General features: G+C 43.6%; 2 protein-coding genes across 3 annotated transcripts in view; both read left to right on the plus strand.

Moving 5' to 3' along the window:
- The first annotated feature begins 495 nt into the window (after positions 1-495).
- Positions 496-14,805, plus strand: HTATIP2 (HIV-1 Tat interactive protein 2). Of its 2 annotated transcripts, none has more exons than XM_043580814.1 (6): positions 496-582; positions 1,127-1,322; positions 3,655-3,762; positions 11,470-11,607; positions 13,646-13,707; positions 14,427-14,805. In XM_043580814.1, the coding sequence occupies exons 2-6, from the start codon at positions 1,128-1,130 to the stop codon at positions 14,650-14,652; spliced, it is 729 nt and encodes a 242-aa protein (XP_043436749.1). In that variant the 5' UTR covers positions 496-582; position 1,127; the 3' UTR covers positions 14,653-14,805. The 2 variants fall into 2 exon arrangements, with proteins under 2 accessions (XP_043436749.1, XP_043436748.1); XM_043580813.1 differs by having other exon boundaries at positions 562-785.
- A 2,772-nt stretch (positions 14,806-17,577) lies between these two features.
- PRMT3 (protein arginine methyltransferase 3) overlaps positions 17,578-22,714 on the plus strand; it is a 139,046-nt gene continuing 133,909 nt past the window's right edge. Inside the window, exons 1-5 of the mRNA XM_043580815.1 lie at positions 17,578-17,819; positions 18,092-18,227; positions 20,093-20,175; positions 21,865-21,914; positions 22,562-22,664. Of these exons, the coding sequence (XP_043436750.1) occupies positions 17,792-17,819; positions 18,092-18,227; positions 20,093-20,175; positions 21,865-21,914; positions 22,562-22,664 (400 nt within the window). The 5' untranslated portion in view covers positions 17,578-17,791. The remainder of the gene's footprint in view (positions 17,820-18,091; positions 18,228-20,092; positions 20,176-21,864; positions 21,915-22,561; positions 22,665-22,714) is intronic.

Genomic DNA, 22,714 nt, shown 5'->3' on the forward strand with positions numbered 1-22,714 from the left:
TGGGACCTGGGTAGGGAAACCAGTTTTACTGGTGAGCTCTGGTGAGAGAATTACACAAGAGAAATGTCTGAAAGGCAGATAGGATGGCAGGACTTGGAGATTAATCTGGACGGTGGAAAGGCCAGGAAAAAGGAGTCAATGGGGACAGCCCAAATTTCTGACTTGAGAGAGGAGGGGTGAGGATGTGAGAATGTATAGGCAAAGCAAGACCCAAGGGAGGCAAGGAGGTTTGTTTAATTTCGGTTTGGGGTGGTTGGATGGGAACGGTTAAGGTTTTGTCATGGTGAATTCGAGATAGAGATATCCAATACACGACTGAAATGACACGTTTTAGAAAAAGACCAGCGAAGGTCGCGTCTACTGGCCGAGGCCTTGGATGAGGGCGACCTTAGCCTAGGCGGCGGCACGAAGGTCGAAAAAAGTATGCAGGCGAAGGCTGACATTTAGGAAATGGACTCCAGGCTTCCCACCCAGCCGCGCTGCGCACGTGTTCGCGGCCCGCCCCGCGCCCTCCCCCCAGGCCCCGCCCCCCCGGGCGGGGCGAGGCAGCGGCTCTGCTAAATCACCGGAAGACGTAGTCGGGTAGGCGCGCGCTTCGGCCGCCGGCGACCCCCGCGCGCACTTGGGAGGGGCATCCGCCGAATGGGGCGAGGGGACGCGGATCCGAGGGGAAGGGGGGATTCCCTGATTCCCGGGCCCGCGGCGCTAAGCGCTGTGGCGGCGGCACTGCTGGCCGCCTTGCTCCTGCTGTGGCTTGAGGACGCGGGGCCGGGGGCCGGCTCCAGGTAACCCCTCCGTGCAGGGGACCGAGCTAGGCCCCTGCATCCCAGTGGGCGGAGGAAGGAGGGGTTGGAACCGGAGGTACCGGTGGAGAACCAGGCCCATGGGTGCCGTGGCACCTGGGCGCATTCTCCTTAGGGCCCCTTCCGAGCAGTAGATTTACTCAGGTGCGGGGACGGCCAGGGCGCCACGCCCTGCAGGTGATTCAGCACTTTCCCCTGGGCCCAGACCGCGGAGAAAAATAGTACTGTTTTCTAGAACAAATAAACCACCATTGTTCCCCAGGATAAGCAAGGGCCATCCTTTAAACATCCCAAGACCACATCTGTCGATGTTATTTCTGTAGCATGGCTGAGACTGAGGCGCTGCCGAAGCTTCGGGAAGACTTCAGGATGCAGAATAAATCTGTCTTTATTCTGGGGGCCAGCGGGGAAACCGGCAGAGTGCTCTTAAAAGAAATCTTGGAACAGAACCTGTTTTCCAAAGTCACGCTCATTGGCCGGAGAAAGCTCACCTTCGATGAGGAAGCTTATAAAAATGTGGTGGGTATTTTAGCTGGGACTTAAAAATGTATTTGCAGCGATTCTGCGGAGTGAACATATTTTTAAGCCTAAAGGCTGAACATTGCCTGTGCAGTGGTAGAGGTGATCAGAATGTGGCCAAGAATGGTCTGTGAGAGCCCTTTCTGGAAGTTTTTGTCGCGGTTTTAAGCCCAGGTCAGCCTACCCACTCACTGTGTGACCTTGGGCAAAGCCCTTCTTTCAATCTAGACTCCTGTAAGGCCGGCCTGGATTGTAATGGGGCCTGGGGGGGGGGACAGAGAAGAGCACATTTTCAGAGCCATTCAAGCTGGGTTCTAGAAGCAGACCTGTAACCTGGGGCAATTTTCTAAACTACTTTGCTTGTCTTGTTTACCTGTCCACTCAATGCTGATGTTAGTGAATTGCAAGCAGAGTCTGGCAATGAAAGGTGCGGTTATTCACTTATAAGATTGCCCTCTTAACTTCCCAGGGCTGCAGCCTTGTGGATGTAAGTGGAATATTCTCTCCACTGCCACGCTTACATGGTTAGCCAAATGATACATGCCAGATTCCCCTAAATATTTGAAGTCTGAGCTTTGTAGAGATTCCTTTCCTCATTTAAAGGGAGTTGTGAACTGTGGCAGATTAAACTATAATGTAATTCTGAGACCCCACAACTACAGAACTTGGTCCCATAGGCTTCACAGGTGGAACATTCTAGGTAACAAGTGTCTCACTGTACATGTTCTTAACCCCTGAATACCCACGGTCAGTCATTTTGCATAGAGCTTATGTCCACCAGGACTTTTCTATTTAAAATGGACATCTTTGCTCAGACTTAGGTAATAAGTACTTTTCATAGTCTGCCTTCATGGAATATGTCAAATACTCCTGGTAATTAAAAACGGAAATTGAGTTCTGTGCTTTGATAAATGAGTTCTGGTGGCACATCTTTTGGTTATGCACTTAATGCGAACATACTTTTCTTCAGCATTGCACATAGTGCCCTGAAAATCCTTTTGAAAGAGTTGTTACTAGGGAAGGAAAACTACATTTTATTTGAACTCCTGGGTGATGGGAACTTCTCAATCTTTTTTTTTTTCCCCAGTCTTTATTTATTTTGACAGAGAGGGTGCACACACAAGTTAGGGAGGGGAAAAGAGAGGAGGGCAGAGGATCCTAAGTGGGATGACAGCAGAGAGCCCTATGCGGGGCTTGAACCCACAAACCAAATCCACAAACCACAAAATCATGACCCAAGCCAAAATCTGATGCCTAACCAACTAAGCCATCCAGGCATCCCTCAATCTTTCTTTTTTAGGTTTCACAACAAATTTATGAGGTTTCATGAAGGTTCTTAAACCTGAGTGAGCATGAAAATTACTGAGGGTGCTTATTACAAGGGCATTTTCTGCTTCAGAAGTATCAGTGCAACACCTAAGAATAAGCCTTTCTATCAAACACTCACTGGCCGATTCTAAAATACGTGGTTCATGAATTGGACTGAAGGAAAGATTATCATTCACGTTTTATTGGTGGAAAAACAGGCGCATGGTAAATAACTTGGCCAAAATCATAGGCTTAGTAAGTAGCAGGCTTGAGTCGAACCTAGGTCTTTGAGGTTCCAAACACTGTTCCTTGCCCTGAAATTATACCTCACTGGTATCCCTTCTGGTGGTATAGACAGGTCTTTTATTTTTCCAGAGAGAAAATGATAATTGAACTTGACTTTAGAGATCTAGGGATCACTTATAGTCCAATTATATATATTGTGGACATCTAAGTGCATTGTTGATTTTGAATTCAGATTAATAACTTTTTAGTGGGAGAAAATGAGCTTGCAAAATTTTTAAAAAATATGATTATGCATTTTCCTTAATTGAATTTCTATTATGTTACTAAACTTGGTTTTTCTCCCGGCAAAGTATCAATTTTATAAATAGTATCTGTAACAATCCTGTGGTCATAGGTCTTAAAAACTACCCAGTACCTTATTAATTCTGTATAAAGTACTAAATGTGTCCATGCTTAATGTCTAATGCCCCAGCTTTCTGCCACTCTGCACCAGTGCCGCTCTGGCCCTTTCAGAGGTTTCTTACTAAGTAAAAGAAACACTATGTGGCATCGCAATTTCTGTACCTAGGAATCTGCCCTGCTAAATAGTCTAACATGGAAAAGATAGAAGGAGACTGGCAAGAGAAAGAGATGCCAGAGCAGAGAGCTCGCAAAATTTAATGGTAAGTGGGCAGCCTCTTCAATAATGTTCTGTAACTTATTCTTTAAATCTAGAGGGGTATTTTTCTCTGTCTTTTAATAACATCAAGTTATATACAGCTTTGTCCTTGTCGTCTAGAATCAAGAAGTGGTGGACTTTGAAAAGTTGGATAACTACGCTTCTGCCTTTCAAGGTCATGATGTTGGATTCTGTTGCCTGGGTACCACCAGAAAAAAAGCCGGGGCGGTAAGGAAGAAATAGACCCCTTTCCCTTTTGCCGGCCAGTAACGTCAAAGATTCCTTTCTTCCTCTTTTTCTTTATGTTTGTGGTGCTTAAATGTAAATAAGCTCTTATCATTTAAGATTTCATAGGCTGCCCTAGCTTTTACTATTCTTTGGATAGTACTGATAAATTCATCTTTTCTTCAAAGTAATCCTTGAGTTCAGTCCTCGTGCTGAGAGATGTCGTAAATATTTACAAGGTCTTGCCTCTTGCAAATATTGCTGTCACCACATCCCCTGATGAAGGCAAACCATTATGTCTGAGTAAAAGTAACTGGCTCATGCTGTTGGCAGTAAACTTTTTTTTTTCTTTATAAATGTTTTAAACTTAAAGCGTTCTCTCTCACATGAATGATTTGCTGGAACCTATTTTCATGCCAAGCTTTAAACTTCCGATATAGGACGTCAGAACAGAGGCACAATTCAGCTAGCCTTTGGTGATGACTCAGCCTTCGGCGATGATTCAACCCCAGTGGTGATTCAGCCTTAACTGACGCAGAACTGTTCTAATCCATGTTTTATTTTCTTTTTAATGGTATTCTAAATTGCATCGGCCTCTGTCCAGAAGTCATAGTTTACTACCTAGTTAGAAGTCATTGCTTACTATGTAGATTCTGGGCAGGTGTTAATACATCTTGATATCTTGATATATACCTTGACTATAGTTTATCCCTCTGGCAGAAGATTGCTGGAGCTAAATGTATCTATTAAATATGCAGGACCACAATGCTGCTGTGGGGGCTTATCATAGATTTATACACAGGCCCACGCATCAGCACCATTAGGAGAGTGCATGACTAAGAACTCTTGGTTTATACCAGCTAAGGGGTTTAGCTCAGATGTGTTTCTCTGGGCCTGCTGGTGATCCAAATAATAATTCTATTTATGCTTTCGGTAAGGATGTATTTCCAAATTTTTGCAGTTCTGTTATGTCCACTTGGAACCCAGCTGGGTTTGAGCTGTGTGCTGGAAAGTATGGATTATAGAGAAATTGGACATTCCCGGGAATGGGCAGATTATGTCTCCTAGAAAGGGTCATGTTCCTGCTCAGCAGCTGGTGCAGGCTTTTCTCTCCCAGGGCCAGTCACAAGCAGTGTGCCCTCTGAGAGCATTGAAGAACTTTTGTTCTAGTGCATTGTAGGTTGAACTGTCTCAAGTGCCAACCTGATTTTGGTGGTGACTCAGCAAAATAAAAAACACTGCATTAGGTATGGAGCAGTTGATATTCATGACACAAGGCAAATCTCGTTATAGGATGCTCCAGGAAAAAGTCTAAATTGTTTTGATGTATTCAAATCACGTAAAGCAGTTTTAATCAGAGGAGGAATCCGGTGTCTTCCCTATCCAGAGTATTTTTTTAGATGGAGTTGGTTCCCCTCCCCCCACCCCATCCCACCCTCAGGCTACTCGATACCTTTTGTTCTCCAAAATTGGTTTGAAGTATTGGTGGGGAAGCAAGAGAAATAACCCCTAAACCAGCTATAATATCAGAAATGAGTTGGGGTTTAAATGGTTCAAGAGGATAGTGGCAGAAAGTAAGTTGACGTTTCCTCCAGAAAGTCTTTTTTTTTTCTAATTTGAAACTAATTTAGATTGGATGCAATATAAAGTTTGGGGGTTGTGACAACTTTAGGTAATTTAAAAGAGGTGACAGTTCACAAGCAGCTGGGTAATAATAGTTGTCTGAAGGGGGATTGTGGATTTCCAAGCTCACCCTACTCCAAATTATGAGTTGGCAGCCCTCTCTATAGAAAAAGAGCTCATCAGGTGAATACTGTAAAGCCAATGCAAGCCTAGTGTCATTCTGTAGCTGTTTGGTAACTGGAACACCCCACATTTTTCCTCGGCAATATGACTTTCCATCAGAGAAACTCCAAGAAACTCATGGTTTCTGTCTCATTCATTGTTGACACTCTGAGTAGCCATCTTACCTCCTTATGATCTTCAGTGTCTGAATTTGCTGTGGCTCTCGTAACAAGGTGCCATAACCAGGGTGGCATAAACAACAGAAATGTAGTGTCTCACAGCTCTGGAGGCTAGAAGTCTGAGATCCAGGTGTTGGCAAGTTTGGTTACCCTGATGGCTGTGAGGGAGGGAACTTTTCCAGGCTTCTCTCCTTGACTCATAGATGACCGTGGTCTCTGCGTGTCTCTTCAGTTGGCGTTTTTCCTGTGTGCGTGTGTGGCTGTATCCAAATTGCTCCTTTTTACAACAATAGTCCAATTGGATTAAGAACCACCCGACCCAATATGACCTCACCTCAACTAATGTCAGGAACGACCTGTTTCCAAATAAGGTCGCATTCTGAGGTACTGGAGGGTACGACTTCAGCACAGGAATTTGGGGGAGAACATTCCAACCCATAAAATTCAGTCAACCCAGATTTCTCTTGAAACTGGAGCTAGGGATAGGTCTGTTAACCTCGTCAGCTGTTTGGATAACCATTTCCTTTAGTCGTGTTAGGTGCTGATCTTCTTTTTCACCTTCACAAACCCCATTTGTCTCATCGGTGCAGCGGCTTCCTTACTTGGCCCCTGCCCAGATCTGCTGGATCAGAATTTCTAAGGTTGGAAGCTTGGCAACTTATTTTTAGCAAGCTCCTTGGGAGATTGTGATGCGAGCCAACCTTCCTCTTCTTGTTGGACCTGCTTTCAGCAGCCTGCTTTTCTAGGTGCTGTAGTCCCCAGGTGGCCTTCACCTTGCTTTAATACATAACTCGTGTGCTAGTGAAGGTTGAAATACCCTTTGAAACCCAGATCTACATTGGCCTGGGCTGTGGAGCAAAAACTCACAGATGTCACTGAGAGTAGTGCTTTCCCCTTATGTGTATTAAGGGAAGGATGCGGTTAGTGAGTTTGAGGTGGTGTAATATGGTTTCACCTCTTCATTTGTTTCCTCGCAGTCCAGGTTCTTGGATTCTGTTGAATGCACAATGCCGTTGATGTGATTCATGGAACGATTGTAACGTTTATTAGGCATCGTTAGAGTCTCCTGGCTTCTGATTCTAATGATATGTTCTTTTAATCCAGGTTGCAGACCACAGACTGTCGGTCACATCCAGTCCTCCTGTTTTTCTACAGCCCATTTAGCTAAGAATGTTTTTGTATTTTAAAATGACTAAAAAAAAACCCAAAAGGGGAATAATATGTCATGACGTGAAAATATAAGAAATTCAGATCTCATTATCCACGAGTAAAGTTTTACTGGAACACAGCTGTTCTCATTACCTAATGTATTGTCTGTGGCTGCTGTTGTGCCCTGCTGGCAGAGCTGTGTAACTTAACATAAGCCTGCAAATCTGACAGTTTTTGCGATCTCATCCTTTATAGGAAAGGCTCTCTGACTCCTGTCGTAATCTGTACTGTTTAATTTGATGCCTGAGAGGGTGCTCGTGAAGTGATAGGGCCCCCGCTGGTTCGAGGCTCTGGATACCAAATAGCCATGGGTGTCCTGGTTAGCTCCCGTGGGCCACTGCCTCCTCGTTGGTAATGAGAAGGAGGTGACCACTGAGACCCTTGGGTCTGCAGAATTCTTTGACTTCCATCACACAGAAAGAAGAATGCCCTAACTGGAAACATTTTGTGAGAACGTAGAGATGAACTCAGGAATCTCAGTACCTGTTTGATTTTTATTTTTTTCTCCAGAGCTTTTTCTCTAACCAAGATCTTGGTTCCCGCGCGCTGTGCATCAAATACAGAGATGCCCTCCAGGACACAAACAGACGGGGTTCAGATTATGCCATTTGTTGTTTGTCAGCATCTCTGTTTTCTAGTCTAATTTTATGGGCTGGATTGCAAAGGGAGTAAAGGAGAAAGAATCTGAAGCAGGAATATGGCTAAGTGGGCCCCTTTACAGGATGATAGATCCTCCCTCCTTGGAGAAGGAGGCCCCAGATGTTGAATTGTTGTGGCAGGCTCGTGGACCATGCCAGTCAGCGCTGAAATACCTTGTTAGGACGAGTTGTATCTTAAGTCACAGTGTTCCCACTTTTGAGACATGTGTAAAGAAGATGAGAAGAAATACTTAGTAGCTTTGGATTTTAATACGATTCAAAGAGTCATTGGAGAATATGTCTCCCTGGATGTTTGTGGAGCCGGTGAAGATATGTCTGCCGAGTTGTATTACGTTGTGCTTATTCTTTTGAGCAGGTGCTGGGAAAGGAAATTTATAGCAGGAACTTATTTGATCAATTCTTTTTTCTAGCTTAAAGTAAGGCACACTGGCTATAACAGAATGGATGTAAATGCTCTCAGAAGAGATATCTTTTTCTCCTGCCATATGGTTAGGGAAACTAAACACTGTTTTTCCAAAAATTGTGTTTCTTGGATATGAAGTAGCTTGTTTTAGCTTGTTTCTCCTATTTTTTTTTTATTTGTGCAGTTAGAGAACAAGAAAGGATGTTATTAAGATTTCAAAGATAGCTTCCTCCTGTCTCTAAATGGAATCTTCCTCACTCCAGAGAAAATTAGTGTGGGTTGGTATCTCCGAGTCTGTCACCAGGATCCATGTTTAAGTTTGGTTTCTAAGTCCTTGAAAGCCGTTGACCCCTTTGCTTTTGAGTTTCATTCACAGCTAAAAGGCCATGCATCAGGGCGGGGGAAGTGAAATTCAAAATTTGTGGGCTTGGAAAAATGCGTATTTATAATCAGCTTGAGGGCTCAGAGGATTTGTGAAATCATTTTGGATTAACAGCCATTGATTGCTAATAAAACAATCTTTAGCTTTGTCCAGAGAACAGCAATGGAGAAAGGTATGGGCACCTTGTCAACAGGGCCCATTGAGCAGGGATGACGGGCTAAGCGTGGGGGTCTCTGCGGCAGCGTGGGTGCTCGTCCTGCAAGGAGTGGTTGTCAGTTGTTCGCCGGGCCGGTGAAAGGAAGGACGCCAGAGTGTGATGGCTGGGGTGGTATTGATGTGCTTTAGCGGACTAATCAGATTGAAAAAGTCCCATGGCATTTATGTCACTCTAATTTTCATCTAACAATTGGAGACGGCAGCACTCTATTAAGGAGAGGTTGATCCAGAACTAAAGCCAAATAAATTAGGGTCTCAGTTTAATCAAATTATCCCTTTACTGGCCCTGGATTAAGCGAGAGAGACAGCGTCGGTCCAGGCACTTGTGATTGGCCAGATCTTTCCTTTATTTTTACAGAAGCCGATGGAAGAGAAAGCATTTTAACAGCGACAGCTATGATAACGCTCCCAAGCAATAGTGCTAAAACAACTGAAAAGACAAAAAGGAATTTATTCCACTAGTCCACTCTGTAATTTCATTGTGAATAACGAACCTGTTATTGAAATCAGAGTTTGGGGAGTGGGGTTGAGGGGAAGAAATAGATGTGGAAGAGGAGCCGAGGGCTTTAGAATTTTTCTTTGTAGCTTTGGATTATTTTTCTTGGCACACGCTCAGCACATGTAAAATCTCAATTCGGAGACTGGCCCTGAAGGGAATCCCATCCCTCTCTCAGGATGAGCTGAGTCGTAAACTCAGTTTGCTTCATACTGGTGTAAAAGAGCAGCACCGTGAGTTGGAATGAGTGTGTAGGGGGTGTGCTGTGAGGAATGAAAATGCAAGTGTACAACACAGAAGGAGATGGTGATGACGTGTGGGGACCGAGTGAAGTTTCTGTTGTCTCGAGTAAGGCAGAAACGTAGCCCTGCCCTGCAGGTAGTGGATGTAGTTGGAAATGTACTGTCAGTGATGACCAAGGACAGGAGAGGCTTTTGGGGGAGGAGTGATGTTCTAGTTCTCGATCTGGGAGCTGGTTGCAGAAGATGTTCAGTTTGTGAAAATTCATCGAGCTCTATATTCACGACATGTTCACCTTTACGATCTGTTTTTATACAAAGTTGGAAAAGTTTGCTTGGGCCTGTTGTTTTCAAACTGAAATCTCTTAGTTTCCTATTTCTGCTGTCACCAATTGCCTCAACTTTAGTGACTTAGGACCACATAAATGTATCATCTTGCAGGTCTCTAAGTTAGAAATCTGACGCAGATTTCACTGGGATAAAATCAAGGTGTCGAGTGGGCTGTGTTCCCTTCTGGAGGCTCTGGGGAGAAATCCATTTCTTTACCTTTTCCAGCTTCTAGAGGCTGCCTGCATGCCTTGCTTCACCGTCCCCTCCCTCCATCTTCAGGGCCAGCAACAGGGGACTGAGTGCTCCTCACATTTCTCTGCTTCCTTTTTCCACCTCTAAGGACTCTTGTGACTAATTGGGCCCAGTTAGATAATACAGAATAATCTTAAGGTCAGCTGATTAGCAACCTTAATTCTACCTGCAGCCTGAATTCTCCTTTGCCGTGTAACCTTACATATTCACAGGTATGGGGGTCAGGACATGGACATCTTTGAGGGGCCATTATTCTCTCCCCCCCCCCCCCCCCCAGGTTATGAATTAGTCATTGTCATTAGCTGGAGGCAGTGTGAGATGAGAAGGAAGATGGATACAATGGAGACACCACTCAGAGTCAAGAATTTGCATTCCACTCTCAGCTTTCTCTCCTTAGAAGGAAGTTCACCAGACGCCGGCCCTTGTTTTCACATCTCCATGATGACGGGGTTGGACGTGATGCTTCCTGAGGTGCAAGACAAACATCTCCTTACGAAATAAAACATGTAGGATCCAAAACTACTACAGGGAAAATTTTTAGTTAAAATAAAAAAAATCACCAGGGTAGTAATATGGTCTTCAGATTTGGAACTGTCATTATAGAAAACCTCATCATAGAGTTGTGGGTGTGTATGAAGTTCAGCTTCACTAGGCTTTAGACTCCTGTCCAGCCGTGTGGAGATCGAGGATGCCAGCATCCTGGGCCTGAGAAGCCGTTACTTGATGGAATTCTGTGTTTTGGGTACCGGCATGTGACCTTCCGTTAGTTAGGCCCTGGAAGTGAGTTTCCGTTCTGTTGTTTGCACCATGCTTCCCCTTCCTCCTTTATTGCTACTTAGTTCTTCTTTTTTTTCTCTCTAATTGGATTTGCCTTTTCTCTTCTTTTGTTGGATTGTATTCGTTCATTCAGATATTTTTAGAGTACCTCTTGTGTGCCAGGCACACACCGATGCTGAGATATGAATTAAGAAGAAAGACCCAGCCACTGCCCTCACCAGACTGAGTCTAGACCGGGGGCCCCCAAACATTCCCGATCATATACCTCTCAGTAAAACAATTTGAGGATTCACTCTTCATTAATATGTAAAGTATGATGTAAAACATGTACAAAAATTGGAAATTAAATAGACTTCGTTCTGGTAGTGCCCAGATAGTGTTCTCGGCTGTGTCGTCAGACCCTGTACGTTAAACCTGACACAGACAAAACAGAGAAAAGAGAGAGAGGGTTGTAAGCTTGTAAAGTTATTAAAAGACAGAGCAATGTGTGAGTTAAAGCAGTTTCTCAGCCTGACCTTACTGTTCCTTTTGCTCCTTGCAGATTTGTTTGGTGTCTGTGTTTCCATGTCACCGTCCTTATTTTCTCATTGGCCTCGCTGCTAAAGCTGGTCCGTCTATCCTGAGGATCGTATTTGGAGTCTTTCCCAGGGTCTATGCTTGGTTGCATTTTATTTAGATCCCCATTCCCCTGCAGGCCTCCTGGCCTGCCACCCAACCTGAATAGTAATCTTTAAGATGAACTCACAGCTTTTTGGAAATAACTCCCATCCTTTTCACCCTCAGGAAGGATTTGTTCGTGTCGATCGAGATTATGTCCTCAAGTCTGCGGAGCTGGCAAAAGCTGGAGGCTGCAAACATTTTAACTTGCTGTCCTCTAAAGGAGCTGATAAGTCGAGCAATTTTTTATATCTGCAAGTTAAGGTTTGTGCACATTTCTGCCTTTCATATATTTTGGAGGACCCTGGTTAATTGGCAACACTAAATAACGTAAAATTATAAATAATACAGAAAGGCATTAAATGCACTAGATTCTTTTTTTTTTTTTAAATAATGACAGGGACTGTTTTTTGCACGGGTATGTTTAATAAACAGGAGTGATTGGAAAGATAATTCCCAGTGTCTTTCCCCCTGTGGAGTATCTGGTAATTATGAAATAAGATGTAGCAGCTCTGGTCTTGAATATTAGCATGGAATCTTAGCATGAGAAGAGACTTCGAGGCAGTGATTCTTAAACTCTTCCTGAGTAGGTGATATTTTATTATTGGGTATGGCTCTTGCCCTCAAGGTTTCTTGTTTGGGGATCTCCAAGGCTAGCCCCCAGTTTGGCAAATTGCGAGAAGTTCTCACAGGCCTCAGCATATACACTTACAGCCACAGTTTATTACAGGGAAAGCAAAGGCAGTAAACAGGGAAGGATGAATGGGGTGAAGTCCAGAGGAAATAGGCACAGGCTTCCAAGAGTCCTTTCGCAGTAGAGTCGCACAGGCTTAATTTTGCCGCAGTGCGTGTTGAGAATATGAGAGAAAACTTTCTGACCCCAGGAGTTGAGAGTTTTTATGGGGTCAGTCACATTGGCACCCTGAGCCTGGAAAAAATTATAAACTTCCAGAAGGAAACCAAGTGTTCAGCATAAACCACATCGTTTGTACAAGCAGTTTAGGCGCTATAAACTACCCTACCGGTTGGGTAATGACAGGGACACTCCTGAAATCCAAGTTCCTAGACACAAGCCAAAGGTCAAGTGGGCCTTTCTAAGATAGTAGAGTCTCAGCCTGCTATCTTAACTCTTTCATGCATGCTGCAGATAGAGACAAAACATACCTTTGTAAAAACTAAGGGATTTGTCCACATAAACACTTGCATGTGAATGTTCATAGAAGCATTTCTCATAATAGCCAGAGCGTGAACAACCCAAATGCCCATCAGCTGATGAATGGATGAATAAAATGTGGTATATACAAACAAAAGAGTATTATTCAACTATAAAAAAGGCATGACACATGCTATAACATGGATGGACGTTGAAAACCTTATGAGGGGCTGGTCACAAAAGGCCACAACTTGTATGATTCCATGTATATGAAATACCCAGAATAGACAAATCTATAGAGACAGAAAGATTAGTGGTTGGATAGAGCTTGTGGGAAGGGGATGGGAGTGAATGCTGGTTGGTGTGGGGCTTTTCTGGGGGGAAGGTGATGAAAAAATTCTAAACTTACATGGTGGTGAAGGTGGCAGAGCTCTGTAAATATAGTCAAAAACATTAATTTTACAGAAGTGTTTAAAACTACCCAAGATTATGTGATGCGTCAGGTTAGGTGCCGAGTGAATGGTATGAACAGGCCAAGAAAGAGGGGGAATTCATGCCACTGAATCCACACAGCCTTTAGATGTTCCCATGGCCTGAGCTCCTCTGGCATTTCTGTTCATAGAGATGCTGGCATGAAAATTCATAGTTTGTTTAATAAATTTAATTGAAAGCCATCATGTAGATGTAATCTCACTGTCTCTTGAAATTTGATGGGATTTATTAGGAAGACAGTAATGTAGAGGATCAGTGGGTCTTCTGACTTTACTGGAACTACCTGGAACCCAAAAAAGGTTGATGTTCATCAGCCTGCGACGTTAATTCTAGACTAAGGGGAGGTTATTCATTGATGGTTGAACACCTAACATGTTACTTACCCTCTGGATCTATTTTAAAATCAGTCACACGAGAGGCCGGGCTGACCATGCAGCCATCCTCTCATTCAGTACATCTTTTTGAACTCTCTACTGCCTATGAAGATTAAATGATCTCTTCCTTAACTTCCCAGAATCTAAAATTCTGGATAAGGATATTTATAATTATTCGACCTCCAGAAGCAGATTATCTTCAAAACCCCAAGGTATTCCCTCTTAAGCATTATGATGCATTGGTCTTCTTGATTAAATGCTAAAATTTGGTTTTGATTAACAGGGAGAAGTGGAAGCTAGGGTTGAAGAATTACAATTCGAACGTTACTCTGTGTTTAGGCCTGGGTAAGCATTCATCCTGCCCACGAGTATGCTGCTGTTCATTCTTCCCTAGAAGTTAGTTTTTCATTTGAAGAGGCTGACAACTAAGCTCTCGAAGATATGAAATAAGCTGGCTGGAGATAGATTGCTTCTCTGAAGAACATACCTTTGGCTTTGGAGGAAAGGGCAGACACTTTGGTAGTGCCAGGTTCAGAGTAGTCTGGAATTTCCTGGGTAAAAGCTACTGCCTTAAAAAAAAAAAAAAGTCCTCTTCATTCACCAAACAAAATATCTTTTACCCATTGGCTTAATCTGTTCAGGCTGCCATGACAGAATAACACCACAGACTGGGAGGCTTAGGCAACAGAGATTTATTTTCTCACAATTCTGGAGGCTAGAAGTGCAAAATGAAGGTGCCATCAGAATTAGTGTCTGGTGAGGCCTCTCTTCCTGGTTTGTAGATGGCCTGACGTGGTCTTTCCCTTGTGTGCACATGGAGAGATCTCTGCTATCTCTCCCCCTTCTGTAAGGATACCAGTCCTATCAGATCAGGGTCTTACCCTTATGACCTGGTTTAACCTTAATTACCCTCATAAGTGCACTGTTTTCAAATACAGCCACACTGGGTGTTAGAGCTTAAACATGAATTTGGGGGAGGGCATGGGCACCGTTCAGTTCATAACACCCTCTGTGGTCTGAATACAATAAACCATCTCCTCCTCGGTTTTTCTTTTTCCCTTTAGAGTTCTCTTGTGTGATAGGCAAGAATCTCGTCCAGGTGAATGGTTGGTTAGGAGGTTCTTTGGCTCCTTACCAGAATCTTGGGCCAGTGGGCACTCTGTGCCGGTGGCGACTGTGGTTAGGGCAATGCTGAACAACGCAGTGAACCCAAGTGGCAAGAAGAAGGAACTGCTGGATAATAACGCCATCCATGACCTGGGAAAAGCCGATGACTCTCTCAAGCCGTGACCACGCTGGGGAAATGCTTCCCTCTGTAAAATGCAACACTCGCCACCTAATTGGTACTCTCGGTGTCTAAAAGAAGTCAGTGTGTCTTAACTGCGGTTTCACTATTCTCAGCTGCCAGATCCAATAAAAAAATTATTGTGTTCTGCATCAGCAGTGCAGAGCCTGCTTGTCCGTATATGTACATCACCCAGGGAGCTTTTCAAAATTAGATTCACAGGCTGTGCCTCAACCTCTGAATCAGAATCTTCAGGGTGTGAGCACAGTGATCTGTTGATTTGTTTTAGCTTCCCCTGGTGGTTCTGGTGCCACTGGTGGGGAGGCCTGCTTTGAAAGGCTTGTCTGCAGTCAGAGCAGCAGTACAGACCTTTCATATTTTGCAGGGGAGTTCTGTTCCAAAATTGTCATATTTGTGTTTCTTAGTTACCCGGTGCTGACTGCTGTATTTGTGTAAAGGAACATTGTGCCTTACTACTTCTTTAGAATATGTAATAAAAGTTATTACATAACTGCGCTTGTATAATCATGGGGAAGTTAAACATAGGAAGGAAAACAAATGAACAAGTCCTGGGTGCCTCTTATATGGTTAGGAAATGTCCAAGTATTAGTGGAAATATGTAGCATTTTGGTCAGTTGGGTGGTACAATACTGGTTAGTATTTATCAAGTGCCAGCCTTTACATATGCTATGTGTCTTGTAACACTCCAACAATCCTTATAATCCTTATAGGTTTGAGTATTATCCCCATATCTTAGATGGAGAAACTGAGCCTCACTGTGGTTAAGCGCCTTGCCCCAAAGTCCGAAGCTGAAGACCTGAAGCTAGGAAATGGCAGAGCCAGGATTCTAACCCAAGTCAGCCTGACTGCATAGCTTGTATTTGTAACCGCTCTATAAAAGCCTCCAGTATCTGTGTATTTCCAGGAAGTTCCATTAATTGTGACTGGATTAGTACATGCTATGGATGAATAAAATTGAAATATGTGGTTTCTTTTATAGGGTCTAGGATCCCTGTAGTAATTAACCATAAAATGTTCACATAGCCAGTAGAAGTGTATGTCAAGGCGCACACTTGAAAAACTATGGACAAAGAAAGAAAGATGCAGAAGGAAGAGTCAAAGTCAAGAAGAGTACACAGTGTTAATTTCCATCCAGGAACAAAGGGTAGTGGTGAAACTTGTCTTAACTTCTGTGCTGAGGGAAACAAAGTGATTTGAGTGATTCAATTTTTACAGAGTCTAGGGGATGCCAGGTACCTTTCAAGCTTCAGTGAACACCAGAGGATAAAGGCTATCCCCTTTAATTGGGAGGGTATATCTGTAGAATGGACTGGACATTCCCATTCTCAGTCACCTAGGAAAGAGACGTATTTTAGGATGGGGTAGGGTCTTAGGATGTGGACTTCAGAAAGGAGAGGGAACATCTTGCTCCTGCCAGGCGGGGTTCCTTTGGGGCTGGACTCTGAAGAGCCTGTGGTTTGAGTGATAACAAGCGTGGGCTCCAAGAAGGGAGGCATGAAATGAGGGGACCCTATGAGGATATACTGAGGCCTGTGGGAAACCAATATTTGATAGATACTGTCCTCTAGGAGAGGAATACATTCAGAAGAGTTTAGCAATACAGGGCATCATTTTCATTCAGCAAATTTAATGAGTACCTATTAGGAGTTAAACCATGTTTATGTGCCAGAGAAATGAAAGCAAAGAGACAAGGCCCTTACGTTCATACACCGTGCTGGGGGTAAGACAAAAAAACAAACAGAAAACAAAACAAGCAAATGGTAGGTGCTAAGAAATAAACTAAGTGGGGGCTGCTGGAATGGCAGTGGAAACTTTTAGAAATGGTGGTTTGTATTTGTAGAGTATTCTTAGCAAAGGCCTCATTCGCTCTAACTCAGAGGCTGGAGGGTGGGACCCAGAGTGAAGGGTTGAGTTGAGATGGAAGTGAGGATTACGCCCAAGCCAAGGTAGTACATTTAATGGGATAAACGTGCTAGCCTCTGGGACTAGAAGCCTGAGACAGTTCCCTACAGAAGTGACTGCTGTCAACTCCCACCTGACAAAGCATTCTGTGGCTTGAGTATATGCTCAGAAGGAGGAAAAATGGCATGAGGTAGGAGAACGTTTGTGCTCCTCCCACATAGTGGCCGTAACATTACTTTCTAAACGTATGGAAGAGCATCTCTCCTTCGCGTAACCGACAGGGTCAGCTGCTTCCCATTGTTCAGGACAAGTTAACACTTATGTCTAAGCACTTTACATGTATCAAGTCATTTTATTCCTACAGTAGTTTTGTGGCTAGTGAAGTCACTATCCCCGTTTTGTAGTTGAGGAAGTGGCGGCGGTGAGAGGTCTTGATCTTGCCCAAGACCACAGTAACAAAGTGACGGAAGTAGGATTCAGACTGAGTAGGTCGGCTCCGGAGTCTGTGCTCTCACTTAGCCACTGCACTTTAAAGACTAAAATCCTTAAAACGGCGCCAGGCTTTGGTCCCTACGTAGGCTCTTGTACACCCACAATGCCTCCTGTAGTTCCCTCTCCCCACCCTGCTGCACCCTGCTGCAGGAGATCAGGTAGCTCAGGAATTAGAGTGGAGGCCCTGGCTCTTGCCTGCGCTCCGCCGCCTCCGCCACCAGAGGGCGCCCCAAGCGGGCCGCTCCTCCACTAACTGCTGGTTCCTAGAATAAGGGACGCACAGAGGGCGCGGTGCCCGCTGCAAAACAGCTGTAGCGTCTCTCCGCCTCTGGGCTCGGGGGCGCGAGTGAGAACCTCCCGCTAAGACCCGCCGCAGCGCGAGGAGGAGACAAAGTCACGTCAAAGCCTGCGACGTTCAATCCCCGCTTCAGCGCTTACTCTGCACGCACTACGTCAACCGGAGGCTGCAGGAGGCGGAGCTCGGGCTCTCGCCCCGCCCATCCAACTCACGTGACCAACAACCGTGGCCTCGGGGCCGGAAGCGCTCCCGAGCCCACGCGCGCGCTCTCGCGTTTCCAGGCGACCGGGAGCCTCCCCAACTCTGGCCCCTGCCGCGCGCTGGCGCTCGTTCCCGGTTTTCCGGGCCGGGAGAGCTCGGAAGCGGCTGCGCGCACGCTGCCCAGCCCGGTCCCCGCCCCCAGGCGCGCGGTGTTCCGGGGCAATACAGCCATGTGCTCGTTAGCGTCGGGCGCTGCGGGTGGGTATTCTTGGTCCCTTAGCACCCGGTTCGCCCAGCCCGAAGGCCGCGCCGCCGCGGGTCGGGAGAAAGACCCTCCTATCCCGCTGCGTCCCCTCGACGCGGGGTTGGACGGTGGGGCCTGGCAGGGAGGGTGAAGGAGGTGCGCCGGCAAGGGCCGCGGGGAGCGGGGCGGGGGCAGCATCACCACCCCTCCCCCCACCTCTGCTTCACGTGTGCCCTGCTAGCACTGGTGTCCGTCTCGGGCAGGGCTAATTGTTTGCGTGTGCTAGGCGGCCGGGGTGCTATGGAGGACGAAGACGACCTGCCAGAGCTATCCGACAGCGGTGACGAGGCCGCCTGGGAGGATGAGGACGATGCTGATCTCCCCCACGACAAGCAGCAGACCCCCTGTCTGTTCTGTGACAGGTTCGTCCACCCCAGTGCCAGGCGTCACCCCCAGGGTGCCGGGCCCTGTGGGTACCTGTGGTCCGCAGTCGAACCCGAGCGGCCTGCCCTCAAATCCTTGAACCAGTGGAGTGATGGTTTGTTGAGAAGGCAGAAGCACAGTAGCTATAGAGAGAGAGCCATGAACTGGAAGGCAGGTTATACTAGTTCTCTTCGACAGCCTCAGTTTCCCCTTGTGTGAAATAAGAGGGTTTGGACAGAATCTGTGGTTCCCAAATCTAGTTGAGCACCCTTTAAAGTCTCACCTGAGACTTTAAAAAGGTACTGAACTCTGCACCACAGCACTTCTAAATCAGTCAAGGGATCTAGAAATTTCCTATTTTTATAAAGACATTTTCTGAGGTTATTCTAATGAATAACCCGTTTGGGAGTCACTAAACTAGATAATCCCTTGGGTCCCTTCCAGCTTTACCATTCTATAATTCATTTATAAGTAGAGAGCTATTCAAGTTACAGCAGAGCTTCTCAAGTTACAACATTATTTCCATTTGAACTATCCAAAGAATCATCTTTCCTAGGTAGGAGCTCCCCACCTATGGAAGAGAAAGGAATTGATGCATTTTTCACTTAGGGAAAAAGAGACTGCAGTTTCAATAACTGGTTCAAGGTCACAATGCTGTGGTTTTCTTATATCCAAATCCCTATACTTTGCACTTAAAGTTCTGCCTATTCGTCTCAGTAAGCTTTGACTTTGGCCGACTTTCTGGGCAAGTGGCTTGGCATTGGCCAGTATTACTTTAATAAACATTTGCCAGTTTCCCATAAATCTGGGCATGGTGCTGATTGGTGGTGTATTAGCTCCTCTTGATTCGTCATTGTTCTCACCTGTAGCCTCATTTGCGTAGGTACAGAATGTCTACGTTTACTTTAGTTGTCATAAAATAATATTTATTGAGCATTAGGTATGTACTTCTCTGTGATAGGCTGTATATAAGCACAGCAAGGTAAACATTGGTTGTAAACTACTTGCTGCATTTGTGCTAGGAGCTCAGAAGTATGCAGCTTCTGTATATTTCTATCTTAAGTCTGCTGTATATTTTTCTATCTTTTTTTTTTTTTTTAATTTTTTTTTTCAACGTTTATTTATTTTTGGGACAGAGAGAGACAGAGCATGAACGGGGGAGGGGCAGAGAGAGAGGGAGACACAGAATCAGAAACAGGCTCCAGGCTCCGAGCCATCAGCCCAGAGCCTGACGCGGGGCTCGAACTCCCGGACCGCGAGATCGTGACCTGGCTGAAGTCGGACGCTTAACCGACTGCGCCACCCAGGCGCCCCTGTATATTTCTATCTTAAGTGTCCTTCAGTTTTGCAGGTCACATCATAAAGAGGCCTGGTCCTCACAATGTCCGTAACACAAGTACTTTCAGAACACTACAAGATTACCTTTGAAATATGGCACTTTGGGAATATGCCAGCTGTAAAAATTACATGTTATGCTTTATTTCTAAAAGCAGTTTGAGCTGTTGCAGTTCAAAGCCTCTGGAAGCAGCACTGACAGAGAGGAGAAAAGAATCTTCTGTAGGGAATTTTCATGTCTTGAGGGAAATAGAATCTATCAAAGGGAGTTCTCTTCCTTAAAAGCCTTCTGATCATCTCAGTGCTGCTATTTGGCAAATAAATTAACTTTGACATTTAAAAAGGTTGTTAGGGGTGTAAAATGGGACTCAGAAGTTCTAATTCCCTGTAGTGGTGCTGGGTTCCTCTCATGTACAGGTACGTTTGTTTTTTCTTAGAAACCACTAGAAGGGGGGTGTATATTTTACATGAAATCCATATTTAGGCTTTTGAGGGGACTGTTTCATAAAGCTGTCACTTGATTTTTCAGGTTATTTACATCTGCTGAAGAAACATTTTCACATTGTAAGTCTGAGCATCAATTTAATATTGATAACATGGTCCATAAACATGGTGAGTATTTTTTAGAATAAAAGAAATTGTTGTTGTGAAATTTAAGTTCAAACTTTGTATTCTTCCAGAACTTTCCTTTCCTCTACAAGTTCAATATGGTGAAAAATACAGGAGCAGCCTATCTAATGAAGTTTTTTTGACAAGTGGCCTTTGAAGAAGGACTAATTATAACTCATTCTTCTAGATAAGATTCACTGTATTTAAGCTTGTATTGACTTCACAACTAAAAAGGAAAAAACAACGTTGGCATGTGATTGCATTTTTATCGTATTAGAACTAGGAAGAGCAAGGACGGAAGTGGGCTTTGGAAAGGGTGGTGGTCGTTATGGAAAAAGCTCACCAGGTCAGAGCATAACATGAACTTCAGGGCATACAAAGTTGAGTTTGGTAAGAGTATAGAAAAAGGAATGATGAAGTTAAGGTGGTAAGCAAAATACTTAGATGATGATTCTTTTGAAACTTGCATTTACACATGCTTCCTTTATAATTAAAGTCTTCTACTTCTTTAAATGGATGCAGAAGTGCTACACTATTCCACTAAAATTAAATACAGAATTGTTTTTTTAGTCCCTGCATTTACTATCAACTAGAAAAGACATTAAACATGTGATACGTTTATGAATCATAAATTCAGCTGCAACTGCTTTTGTAAGACATGAATGACTTATTCGTTTTTTTATGTGCATTTTTTAATGTTTATTTATTTGAGAGAGAGAGCGTGTGCACGAGTGGGGGAGGAGCAGAGAGAGAGGGAGAGAATCCCAAGCAGGCTCTGCGCTGTCAGTGCATCCCTTTATGTGCATTTTAAAACTGAATTGGAATCATACTTTAAATATAATTTTGAGGTATGCCTGGGTGGCTCCTTTGGTTAAGCATCTGACTTCAGCTCAGGTTTGTGAGCTCAAGCCCCACATTGGGCTCTGCGCTGGCAGCTCAGACCCTGGAGCCTGCTCCGGATTCTGTGTCTCCGTATCTCTTTATCTGCCCCTCCCCTGCTTGTGCGTGCTCTCTCTCTCTCAAAAATAGTTACGTTTTTAAAAATAATTTTGTAATTTTCTTCATTTAATAGAGGTTTTTGTATGCTATTATGCATCTAAAACATTTTCAACGCTGTTATATTTCTCATAACAACATTATTCATGACAAATAATACCTAGTTGGTTGGACATTCTATTGCTTTTCCTTGCTTTAAATCCTGCTTCATTTCCAGAAAGAAGAGAACCAGAGAACAAGCCTTATTGTTTTTTAACTTACATCATTTAACTTAATATAAAAGCTATTTCACTTTGTATACTCCATGTCTGACAAAATTATAATTTGGTAGGCACCCTAAAAATAGGGGATTTAAAACTTTTGGCTGTAATATCAACTGTCAAATAGTTGTTAAAATCTACAACCAAATTTTCCTGATTTGTGTTGTTTTTACAAATGAGGATTTGAATTCTAAAAATTAATTTCCTACTTTTTAGAAATGCAAGAAAAACATTAAAAATTGTCATCCATATGGCTGTTTCTTCAGATATTCAGAAGTATTAAAGTTACTATTTCTAGTTCTTAAGAAATTCAAAATATTGTAAGTTGTAGTTTAGAGGACAGAAATATTTTATTATTTAACCTCTATAGAACAGGTCAATTAGACAAACTCCTCTTATATGAAAATAGATAAATTATCTTTTTTTTCCCTTTTAGGACTGGAATTTTATGGCTACATTAAATTAATAAATTTTATTAGACTTAAGGTAAGTTGGTAGCTTAATTTATAATTTTGTTTGGAAACAAAAGAAACACCACAGTGACTAATGATGCCCTGGTTTTAGAAAAATACAAAGAACTGCTAAATGAGAAACTGTTTTAGACTTAGCAGTCATCACATTGGGGGAATCGTGGACGTTAGGAACTTGTCCAACATGCAGCACCAAGTAAATGAATACACACCATGCTTAGTAACGTTTCATTTTTAACTGTGTCTAGGAGGTGAATTGTTGTTATGTGAAAAAGTAATTGAGTGTCAAATAATGGGAAATACTGATACACAATATTTCTCTAAGATCAGAAATAATTTCTAGTGTGATTCCAAGTACTGTGGTTGTCTTTTCTATTTTTGAAATACTTTGTCCTTTTTTCTCTTCTATTCAAATGAATGTTTATGTTGCCACTTCCTCCAAATCCAAACAATATTGAATCCAACATTGAAACCATATTGCATATTAATGTAAGCAGTCATCTAATCAAGTTAATGAAGTGAGGTGAACATAGACTCCGTAAATAGAGGTTTTGCATAAGGTAGACATGGTTCCTTTTTTTTTTACTTAATTTTCCTAGTTTTTGCTAGGGGTGGTTTGTGATTATATACAATGAAAAAACATGCAATTAATTTTATATCCAGAATCCTACAGTTGAGTATATGAATTCCATATACAACCCAGTGCCTTGGGAGAAAGAAGAGTATTTGAAGCCAGTATTAGAAGATGACCTATTACTTCAATTTGGTAAGATGAACTTACAGTATCTACTTTAATGTAGGGTCATTTGTAATGGC

Source organism: Prionailurus bengalensis, chromosome D1, assembly GCF_016509475.1.
Source record: "Prionailurus bengalensis isolate Pbe53 chromosome D1, Fcat_Pben_1.1_paternal_pri, whole genome shotgun sequence".
Taxonomy (NCBI): domain Eukaryota; kingdom Metazoa; phylum Chordata; class Mammalia; order Carnivora; family Felidae; genus Prionailurus; species Prionailurus bengalensis.

What these genes read in the sequence shown, in the direction of transcription:
- HTATIP2 (XM_043580813.1), top strand. Translation starts at nt 643, where the DNA reads ATGGGGCGAGGGGACGCGGATCCGAGGGGAAGGGGGGATTCCCTGATT. An exon ending in TTTTATATCTGCAAGTTAAG is followed by an intron (nt 11,608 to 13,645) that starts GTTTGTGCACAT and finishes TTTGATTAACAG; the next exon opens with GGAGAAGTGGAAGCTAGGGT. An exon ending in TACTCTGTGTTTAGGCCTGG is followed by an intron (nt 13,708 to 14,426) that starts GTAAGCATTCAT and finishes TTTTCCCTTTAG; the next exon opens with AGTTCTCTTGTGTGATAGGC.